Genomic DNA, 12127 nt, shown 5'->3' with positions numbered 1-12127 from the left:
TGCGATGGTCAAGGTCAGTAAAAACATCTGTTTATAAAGAAATAACGTTTCGAAATATTATTCACGACAAAATAATTTCCGTTCTTAAAAAAAAACAAGTCAGATGGTCATTTCAGAAATGGTATAAATAGCGATACATTTTTATTGTAAATATCAGTATCACACGTCTGTGTCTGCAAATACACACCTACTACTACTGGCAATTATTAAACCTACAAGTGAAACTGTAGGTAAGTAGTGATTTTTGTTTTAATTTTTACTTTTATTGCATGCTTATAGTTTTTGTATTTATTATAGTATCATGGATTCTCCCATTTTAAAATATGTTAAATTAACAGACAATAGTCAACCTCTCACCAGAGCAACACCTTTCGCTGCAGGTATCGATTTGAGAAGTGCCTATAGTTACAAAGTGGTCAAACTCTCGTTGATACTGGAATTAAAATTCAACTACCGATTGGTCATTACGGTCGTATTGCTCCACGATCTGGAATAGCAATCAATAGTAGTAAGTGGGCTACTTGAGGACACAAGGGGACGAAACGTAGTATGTATTTCTTATGGCGGGATGCTTCCTTCTTCAGGGTTTTATCCCCACTCCTATTCAGTTGACAGCCGCCGTGTCCTCGCTTTCTATTGGTTGATGTCGCCGTGAAGCCCCGCCCCCTTCACAGCCACCACATGTGCGTCATTCTTCGCCTAACCGTCGTAGAGGTACGATCGGAGCAGCCAGCAGTGTAGTCGAGTACGAGAGTACAATTCTAACGCACTTATTTTCCAAACTTTTATTGTTTTCTTCCAATTCACGTTTCAAACTTTTACTATTTTCTTCCAATTTCCATTTCAAACTTTTACTATTTTCTTTCAATTTATTTTCCAAACTTTTCATCATTTGCGACAATTCGCCTTTGAAAAGGAACTCACACTGCCGCCAAAAGTGGGCGGATCCAATGTAGTCCTTTTAAATGGTTTGTCCATAACACGATTATTCACCTGGTTTTGGACCGCCGGCCTTTCATTAGTGCTTGCATCTTCTACAAAAATTAACCTGGTCTCCAGGTGCTGAGCTTTATATGGTTCTTGAGGTTCGATCTCTATTATAATAACATATTCAGTTGTATTCGTTACATAAAATGCTTCGAAAAACTGTGGAACTGCAACTTCCAAATCCAACATTCGTGTTTCGAACAACTACAACGCTACAGTTTTTTCCGCAAGGGTGGAATTTTCTTCTTCACACTTCTCGCGAAAAGCTTTATGTTTCATTGTAAAAAAGGTACGCTGTGCCGTTATAATTTTCTTAGCGGACTCCTTATTAGACAAAAATCACTTCACTTACGATGGCAACGTCCTGTCACGGTCGTTAAATGTCGTAATTGATTATTTTTGACGAGGTTAATGCAAAATGAAGGGATGCTTTTAATAAAACGTTTATTAAAATAACTTAAAAATAAATCTAAACATAAAATCAAACACAAAAAATACAATTGTAAAATAAGGCGCAACACAGAAAACCAAAAATAAAACAAATCAAGTAGGTAATTAACTAGAACTCATGCTGTCTATTCAACATTCTCATCATCAAAAACAATAACTTGAAGTGTTGGTTTTTTAAGTAATGATAATGTTTAGATTTTTTTATACAGTGCTGTCAGGAATTTTTCAAAAAGAGATTTCGACTCCCTGACATTGCACAAACTATTTTTTTAAATACGCGCCTAGTAGAACGTACCTTGTAAACGTCGACTTCCTCCCTATCTAGCCATAAAGTAAATACGGACACAACGATCGTGTAGTTGTCTTTTTCTAGAATTTTAATTAGTCTATGTCACAATGAAGTACAGAAAAATGAGAAAAAACAAAGTACTGGGCCGTTTGCGATCAAAAATCAAAAAACCTCAAAGCAGTCTTTTAAAAACGATCTAGACCATTATGTAAACCTTAGTAGGGTGGTAAAATAATAATTTTTATTTTTTTTTGCTTTTACCCTTTCAAATATTTCTGTTTGATGTAAAAACATCTTCACTAAACATGAGCGCTGTAGGTTAACTCTAAGAGGTTGATTTTTTATTTTAGTTTTACTTCAAAATTCTTGTAGTTTTCCAATTGTTACATTCTTTCTGTCTACAAAACCCACCAAACGTTTCTCTGAGCCTGAATTGCTGGATAAAAGAGCTTCCACTTCAAAATTCTTTTTGTTTTTCAATTGTTTCGTTCTTCATATTGTCTGCAAAATCCACCAAACATTTTCCTCAGCTTCTTTTGATGAATAACACTAACACATTTTAATTAGTATTACTTGTTTTACTTTTAGTTTTGTGTAAGTTAAGCAGGCAATTGATTGGTTGAATGTATTTGAACAGTATCAATGCAGTAGTTTTCTTTTGGTAGTCATGTAAATGATGTGAGAATCTTAAATTCATTTTCACCATTTTAGAAGTTATTACCCTACTATCTTTCTAAAGAAAATTGTGCAGATAGACAGCAAAACAAGTGCGTGAAGCTTGTATGCGAATTATGGGCTACTTGTGTGCTAATTAAGTGCGAAAGAAAAAAAAATTGTGCTGCACAATCAATTGCTTTTTCTTTTAATTTCAAAGTACGGAGTCTAGCACGTCGGCGAGTCACATCCCNTCGACATCCATTCAATAATATAGTCCCCATCCGCCAATTCACTACTCCATTCGCCTAGCATGGACCCCGTTGGTACGGTATTCTGACCATTGTCAATATAAATGATGCTGTCTGTATCGTAGTAGACTGCGTCCTCGCCCAGCCTATCTAACATATCGTACAGTCTTAGACGAGCGTTACTAGTCGTAAACGTCGCTATGAATATGTTGGTGGATGTGGAGTCTTCTACAAACATATCTTTATATTTGTAGGTCACGTGGACGACGTCCTCGTTTACAAATATACAATTTGAAATGTGTATTTTGTCATCTAGCAGTATTTCGTACCATCTCTTCGGGTCAGTAACGAATTCGCTCTGACTCATGTTTAATCTCTGTCCGAATTTCCCCCACAAGGAGTTAAGACAGATCTTTGCAATGGCTCTTCTTCCCGGATTAACCCCAATTTTATCCAGCTCTGTACCCGTCTGTTCTTTAATGATACGAGCGTATGCCTCGTTCGATTCGTAATTGTGCGGACTCGTTTCTAATTTTATTTTCATAAAGTCATTTATATACTCTCGGAATAAATATGTAGATTGTTCAGGGAAATGCCATACTTCAATAATTTCCTGCATAACGTAACCCTTTTCTAAAGCCTTTTTTATTTCCAGCGTTGTCCAACACCCCGTGATCGTTCTTTCTTCTTCGGTATGTTCACATTTTTCTGACTGGCGGTGGTGCAGGCAATTACGACATAACGTAAATACTAATTTGTCGGTCTTTATAGGTAATACAGGGTGATATAATTTACGTGGCGGTAAAATTTTGCATTTTACCAAACCGAACCATGTGGGATCATATTCAGATGGCCTACGTATTTTAGTTGGGTGTCCTATGGGAAAAGGATCGTAATATTGAACGGTGGGATATAGAGNTCACAGCCGCCACTTGTGCGTCATTCTTCGCCTAACCGTCGTAGAGGTACGATCGGAGCAGCCAGCAGTGTAGTCGAGTACGAGAGTACAATTCTAACGCACTGAGCCTCTCTCTCTCCCTCTCTCTCGCTCTCTGTTTCTCTCTCTCTCTCTCCCCCTTTCGTATTTTCAACTACAGCAGCAGCATAGGAGACTTCAGGGCTATACAAAGAGGCCCAATTAGGTGGATTGGACGGAAGTTATTACGACAAATGTGGTTGTTGAATCCAGTATGTGATATTGCAAAAATCGTACACAAATTAATGTGAGAAAATCAAAATCTCCAAGGAACTGTGTCATATTGAAGGTGTCCTTCAAATTTTCGTTTCTTGTAGTCCATCCTAAACGCCTTTGAAATGCGCTTCCGCGTGATTAGTTCTTTCGTTTTAGCATCTCTGATAATTTGGTCGTATTTCAGAACCACTTCTTTTGACGTACCCGAAATTATATTATTGAAAGCATCCCTGTTGAGTTTTAGACCATTCTCGTAGTTAAGGGTAAAACCCTTAATTTTGGTAACTTCTATGCCCTTTAATGTTTTGTAGTAGTAGCTCTTTGGTCCTGTCGACATCCATTCAATAATATAGTCCCCATCCGCCAATTCACTACTCCATTCGCCTAGCATGGACCCCGTTGGTACGGTATTCTGACCATTGTCAATATAAATGATGCTGTCTGTATCGTAGTAGACTGCGTCCTCGCCCAGCCTATCTAACATATCGTACAGTCTTAGACGAGCGTTACTAGTCGTAAACGTCGCTATGAATATGTTGGTGGATGTGGAGTCTTCTACAAACATATCTTTATATTTGTAGGTCACGTGGACGACGTCCTCGTTTACAAATATACAATTTGAAATGTGTATTTTGTCATCTAGCAGTATTTCGTACCATCTCTTCGGGTCAGTAACGAATTCGCTCTGACTCATGTTTAATCTCTGTCCGAATTTCCCCCACAAGGAGTTAAGACAGATCTTTGCAATGGCTCTTCTTCCCGGATTAACCCCAATTTTATTCAAGTCCAGCTCTATACCCGTCTGTTCTTTAATGATACGAGCGTATGCCTCGTTCGATTCGTAATTGTGCGGACTCGTTTCTAATTTTATTTTCATAAAGTCATTTATATAATCTCGGAATAAATAGGTAGATTGTTCAGGGAAATGCCATACTTCAATAATTTCCTGCATAACGTAACCCTTTTCTAAAGCCTTTTTTATTTCCAGCGTTGTCCAACACCCCGTGATCGTTCTTTCTTCTTCGGTATGTTCACATTTTTCTGACTGGTGGTGGTGCAGGCACTTACGACATAACGTAAATACTAATTTGTCGGTCTTTATAGGTAATACAGGGTGATATAATTTACGTGGCGGTAAAATTTTGCATTTTACCAAACCGAACCATGTGGGATCATATTCAGATGGCCTACGTATTTTAGTTGGGTGTCCTATGGGGAAAGGGTCGTAATATTGAACGGTGGGATATAGAGAAACCACATCAATATACTGCATTCTCTTGTCGATGACCTTTAGCTTTGCCGCGTTAGTACGTCCGCCGAAAAATGATTCTCTCGGATTGAGCGGTTCGTCGTCAATATCTACATTTTTGGCGGTTTTGTACTCTTTTGATGTGAGCCAGTTGCATTCCCACATCTCTACGACCGAATACCCGGCATCCTTTAATTGTTGACTTCGACGTTGTGTTTTCTCGTACAGATCGTCCATTGTTTCGTGATTTACATGTTTAATTGTTGTGGGACGATAACATTTGGGACACCCATGCCAAAAACACCCGTGGTACTGATAAACTGTATTTGTCACGTTATCATAACCGTCAACTTTATTACCGCATATTGTTATTTCACCGCCGTTTAGGGCATGACGAACATTACTGAACTGGTTTAACCACGTTATCGAACCTCGGCTGTATGTGTCTTTCGGGTTTTCCTCTACAACGGCAATCGTTTTTTCTGGTATATATTTTGATCTGTAAATAGACATGCACACACTCGCTATCGTAAGGTACTGCAAGGGATCAATGTTAGCGATTTCCAAAAATTCCTTACGAAATTCCAAACAGCCTCTTCTCAGAATATCCACATCGGAATCACAATAGTCGTGCAGCTCTCGTTGAAAATCAAAAACGTAGTTTTCATTTATCCGAGACGTGTGCCATGCCAAAAATGCTTCTCGTTGCTTCGTTTTCATGACATCTGGACCGTAATATTTGGCGGCGGGTAGCTCGCCAATATAATTCTGGTTTTCGGAAGTGTTGAAAAAGTGCGGAAAATACCCCTTTTTCAGTTCCTTCAGATCGAAAGTTTTAGGAAACTCGGCCAAGGGTCCGGCGATGAAATTTGAACTATCTATAATTTTTAGTTGAACTTGCGTTATTTCCAGCAACATTAGTTTCGTTCCATTGTAAATAGTGTATGGTTTGATAGTGTTTTCCACACAATATTTAAGTAAAAAATATGAGTCATAACCCTTAGCATTGTGTGCAACAGCCGTGTATCCTTTGTGCTCTTCGGTTGTTAACCATTGACAGAATTCAACATTGTTATTGAAAACGTATTTGTTATTATCAAAGTCGCGGGCTATTATCAAATTAGGTATATGCACACCTGTATTTTGCATCGCCTCATAGTCAAAGAAAATATATTTGGTCGTGTGAGTACACCGCTGGATCTTCTTAACGTTGCGATTGTTACAAATACATGGTTCTTTACATACACGTTGATTTTTCTTGTAGAGACACCCTTTATTGCGTTCGCTTCTGCGGTTGTTACATGTGCACGGTACATCACAAATCCCGCCCTTGCTATCTTTATTCATGATATAACAGCAGTGTTCGGCCGTCTCAACGAATTTTTCACAATTTTTACATACTGTGAAACCGCACTTATGCGGCCGTTGACGATCGCAAAGTCTATTGCAAGATAAACATTTATAAATTGCTGCACAAACAACGGAGTGTTTATCTTTGCAAGCATCATTGAAACAATATCTATTACAATCATTACAGTAGTTTTTATTTCAGGTTGCTGAATCGTGAGACGGTTGTTTACACAGTGTGCAGACAGGTATCTCTTTGCACGTGTGCATGCCTTTATTATTGTAACAAGTGTCACACTTATTACAATAATAAACACTACCGTAAAACCCGGTCATACTACTGATTACATCGTAATGGTTTTTGTTTTTATATAGATACAGTGTGATTGGCTTTTCGGGTCCGGAATAAATAACGCTGTTAAAATTTTCGGCACACAATTGTCGAAAGTCCGTCAAAGAAAATCCATTTTCGTATGATCCACCCAACTTCTCACATAATCGTTTTGCCATTATCATTTGGAGGGCTCGTCCTTTCCTGATATAGCTTATATCTGTGGAGTGAAGTGACTCACCCAAGAACGTGTTTGTGTGGTACGTTAGAGCGGTTACAACGGCCCTAGCGCCACACAAGTTATCATCATTGTTTATTCGGACACTGTTACGTTTTGTATGACGGTTCTGTTTCAAATCTAGCATGTTCGTTCGTCCGGTACCACGTGGTATCTTAAAAACTTGTATGTCAAACTTCGTAGCTAAAATATCCACCTCTTCGTTCGACGTCACAATATTTTTGATTTGGTCTAGTATATTAGTGGCTGAAATATTAATATCTGTAGCCGTAGAGATGGGATGCTTGAAACCCTCATTGTTAGCGATTATTCGCATTTTATCACCGGAAGAGTAGCCAACTTCTGTTTTTAATCGTTCTATGGTTTTGTCTATTAATTTCTTCAGGGAACCTTTTTCATAGTTTATTAATCCCGCGCCAACCTTCGCTCCATCATTATTAAACTGTAATTGATACCTTAATAGGTGACTGCTAAACTTCCGTACATACACCTTTGATAGTTGTTTTAAATTCCAAGAAGACATCTGGTTGCTGCTTGTCATTATTGTTATTATTATTTTATTGATAACTGTCAGAAGACCTTACTGATAAGTAAACTGATTCTGACGTGCAGAGATATACATACTCTTTCGAGATGAAAGAGTGGGGGAAAGCCAGGTGACCAGAATCTTTCTAGAATACTTAGAATGACGTCATTTCGATTTTTTTCTAGAATAATTAGAATGAATCATCAATGCACGACAGGTTATCACCTGCAATGAAGGAGGAACAAGGTCATTTCGATTTATTTTTCCTAGAACAAATGAATGATGCAATAAAACTACTTATACGTACACACGTATACAAAGGATAAGGGAATTTAATGACTATAATTTGTCAGAAATTAAATAAACTTAGAATAACTATTCACTGTACAAATCGTTGGTACAGGTACTATATAGTTCTTGTTTTCGAATAATAATCTCTAATTATCCTACCTTCTTCATACAAAACGAAAGTAACAGATTATTTCCGAATTGTTCATTTACTTTTAATGTCGTATTCCTTTAATATAAGTAATAAATTAGCGAATGTAGGACGGACATTGTTCCTCGATAGACCACTTTAGTTACAATCATGTACACAATTGGATGTATATTATTCCTATTTGTTTTTTCTTTTGACTGGAAGCAGAAAGTTAAGGAAACAAAAGATAAATAACGTTGTAGATATAACAATCATGTCACCACAAAAGTAATGACGCATTCGACGGATCAGGTTATTAGTTATAATTTATAAAAGTTTAACTGTCACTTGATTTTTAATTTGTACGAATTTTTTATCAAATTGATGTTTAGTGCATTCAATAAAAAATATCATCCCATCAATGGACCGTAAGTGGGAAACTATTTCGAACAGTACGAAATCTGTCTTAAAAAAATCACGTTCACTGCAAACCATCCAAGCAATAGGGCGGACAACGCACGACAAATTGAAAAAACATGTATGCATCAGACTGCGACCAAGCACTTGATGACTCCATTGAGCAACCATGTAAAAGAACACTTGATGACAAAAATTTAAAAAAAACACTAAAAAAATCGTATTAAATACACTATAAAAAGCATTAATTGTCGTTATCAGCTAGTTTTCTATTTAGAATTCGTACATGGATGACAAATCTGTTACGCATATGTAGGTACAAATAAACCCAATTTTTTTACAAGTCAGAATCAAAAAATATTTACATAATAATAATATAAAAAATAATAGTTAGGTACTTGTACTGATGTCGGCCGAAGAGCAACAAGATGCAGTTTTTCCAGCTCACAACCTACCACTTCACGTACAAGCGTTTTATTATTTATGTAATTTCTTTAACTTTTATTTTATTTTACTGCATGTTCTACATATATTTTACTATGAAAAATTTAAATACAATAAAATTGTTTCAGCACGTTCTATTTTTTTGAAGGAGGCGCTTTTGTACTATCTTGTCTCCCGCTTTCCTATTTGGGAACAGGATGGGTTCCATTCCATTGACAATGATTTACGTTAAATAACTTACGCTGATTTACGCTAACTTACTATTATTAACGCTAATTCACGACGATTTACAATAGTTTAAGATTATTTACGCTAAATAATTTACGATGAGTAACTATGATTAACGATAATTGACGATGGTTTACGATAATTTACTACGATTTACAATGATTTACTATAAATAATTTACGTTGATTTACGGTAATTTACGTCGATTTACTATGATTTACGATAAATAATTGACGATGATTTACGATAACTTACGATCATTTACGTCGATTTACAATGATTTACAGTAAATAATTTACGATGAGTTACTTTGATTTACGATAATTTACGATGATTTACCTTAATTTACGATGATTAACAATAAGTTACAATACTAAGGATAATTTACGATAACATACGATGATTTACGACAATTTACGCTAATTTACGTTGATTTACAATTATTCGCGCTAAATACCTTACGATGATTCACGACAACTTACGATGATTTTCGATAATTTACTATGTTTTACTATAATTTACGATAAATACTTTACGTTAATTAACAATAATTTACGACGATTTACAATGATTTACTCTAAATCGTTTACGTTGATTTACGATAATTTACGATGATTTACAATAATTCATGATAAATAACTTACGTTTATTCACAATAATTTACGACAACTTACAAAAGTAAATAAATTTACGATGATTTACCTTAATTTACAATGATTAACAATAAGTTACAATACCAAGGATAATTTACGATAACTTACGATGATTTACGACAATTTACGCTAATTTACGTTGATTTACTATTATTCACGCTAAATACCTTACGATGATTCACGACAATTTACTACGTTTGACTATAATTTACGATAAATACTTTACGTTAATTAAAAATAATTTACGACGATTTACAATGATTTACTACAAATAATTAACGTTGATTTACGATAATTTACGATGATTAACAACGAGTTACAATAAATAACTTAGGATGATTTACGATGACTTACGATGATTTAGGATAATTTACAATAATTTACGATGATTTGCAATAATTCACGATAAATAACTTAGGTTTATTCACAATAATTTACGACAACCTACGATGGTTTACGATAATTTACTACAGTTTGCCATGATTTACGATAAATAATTTACGATGATAGACACATGCAATAATAAGAAGTAAATTAGCCCAATGTTATGTATACATTTCAAGTCTGATTGATATGTCTGTTAGTAGTAAAAAAATTGTCTTTTGCAGGTGGAACATTATGGCATTTTGCAATAATTTATAACTGTGTGTCCCTATTGTTAAGGGTACATTTGAAGTAGGATTGTTAGAAAATTATCGTAAATCGTCGTAAATCATTGTAAGTTGTCGTAAATTATTGTGAATAAACGTAAGTTATTTATCGTGAATTATAGTAAAACATAGTAAATTATCGAAAATCATCGTAAGTTATCGTAAATCACCTAAGTTATTTATTGTAACTTATTGTTAATCATCGTAAATTAAGGTAAATCATCGTAAATTATCATAAATCATCGTAAATTACGGTAAATCATAGTAACTCATCCTAAATTATTTACCGCAAATCATTGTAAATCGTCGTAAATTACCGTCAATTATCGTAAATCATCGTAAATTATTTATCGTAAATCATGGCAAACCGTAGTAAATTGTCGTAAATCATCGTAAATTATTGTAAATTATCCTAAAACATCGTAAGTTATCGTAAATCACCTAAGTTATTTATTGTAACTTATTGTTAATCATCGTAAATTAAGGTAAATCATCGTAAATTATCATAAATCATCGTAAATTACGGTAAATCATAGTAACTCATCCTAAATTATTTACCGCAAATCATTGTAAATCGTCGTAAATTACCGTCAATTATCGTAAATCATCGTAAATTATTTATCGTAAATCATNCTGTTCCCAAATAGGAAAGCGGGAGACAAGATAGTACAAAAGCGCCTCCTTCAAAAAAATAGAACGTGCTGAAACAATTTTATTGTATTTAAATTTTTCATAGTAAAATATATGTAGAACATGCAGTAAAATAAAATAAAAGTTAAAGAAATTACATAAATAATAAAACGCTTGTACGTGAAGTGGTAGGTTGTGAGCTGGAAAAACTGCATCTTGTTGCTCTTCGGCCGACATCAGTACAAGTACCTAACTATTATTTTTTATATTATTATTATGTAAATATTTTTTGATTCTGACTTGTAAAAAAATTGGGTTTATTTGTACCTACATATGCGTAACAGATTTGTCATCCATGTACGAATTCTAAATAGAAAACTAGCTGATAACGACAATTAATGCTTTTTATAGTGTATTTAATACGATTTTTTTAGTGTTTTTTTTAAATTTTTGTCATCAAGTGTTCTTTTACATGGTTGCTCAATGGAGTCATCAAGTGCTTGGTCGCAGTCTGATGCATACATGTTTTTTCAATTTGTCGTGCGTTGTCCGCCCTATTGCTTGGATGGTTTGCAGTGAACGTGATTTTTTTAAGACAGATTTCGTACTGTTCGAAATAGTTTCCCACTTACGGTCCATTGATGGGATGATATTTTTTATTGAATGCACTAAACATCAATTTGATAAAAAATTCGTACAAATTAAAAATCAAGTGACAGTTAAACTTTTATAAATTATAACTAATAACCTGATCCGTCGAATGCGTCATTACTTTTGTGGTGACATGATTGTTATATCTACAACGTTATTTATCTTTTGTTTCCTTAACTTTCTGCTTCCAGTCAAAAGAAAAAACAAATAGGAATAATATACATCCAATTGTGTACATGATTGTAACTAAAGTGGTATATCGAGGAACAATGTCCGTCCTACATTCGCTAATTTATTACTTATATTAAAGGAATACGACATTAAAAGTAAATAAACAATTCGGAAATAATCTGTTACTTTCGTTTTGTATGAAGAAGGTAGGATAATTAGAGATTATTATTCGAAAACAAGAACTATATAGTACCTATACCAACGATTTGTACAGTGAATAATAGTTATTCTAAGTTTATTTAATTTCTGACAAATTGTAGTCATTAAATTCCCTTATCCTTTGCATACGTG

At 34.7% G+C, this 12127-nt stretch overlaps 1 protein-coding gene across 1 annotated transcript; it reads right to left on the bottom strand.

Annotated features, from left to right (window-relative positions):
• Nucleotides 1–3863: 3863 nt before the first annotated feature.
• LOC108743448 lies at nt 3864–7115 on the bottom strand. Its single transcript, XM_018479016.2, has 2 exons — nt 6992–7115; nt 3864–5950 (listed from the first exon to the last, which is right to left on the bottom strand). The coding sequence occupies exons 1-2, from the start codon at nt 7113–7115 to the stop codon at nt 3864–3866; spliced, it is 2211 nt and encodes a 736-aa protein (XP_018334518.2).
• Nucleotides 7116–12127: the final 5012 nt, after the last annotated feature.

The sequence above is a fragment of the Agrilus planipennis genome, unplaced genomic scaffold (genome assembly GCF_000699045.2).
Source record: "Agrilus planipennis isolate EAB-ADULT unplaced genomic scaffold, Apla_2.0 scaffold610, whole genome shotgun sequence".
Classification (NCBI taxonomy): Eukaryota; Metazoa; Arthropoda; class Insecta; order Coleoptera; family Buprestidae; genus Agrilus; species Agrilus planipennis.
Note: the sequence above shows the minus strand (reverse complement) of the source record. Positions and strands in the feature narration are given on the sequence as shown.

What these genes read in the sequence shown, in the direction of transcription:
- LOC108743448 (XM_018479016.2), bottom strand. Translation starts at nt 7,115, where the DNA reads ATGCTAGATTTGAAACAGAACCGTCATACAAAACGTAACAGTGTCCGA. An exon ending in CCACACAAACACGTTCTTGG is followed by an intron (nt 5,951 to 6,991) that starts GTGAGTCACTTC and finishes TAAAAATTATAG; the next exon opens with ATAGTTCAAATTTCATCGCC.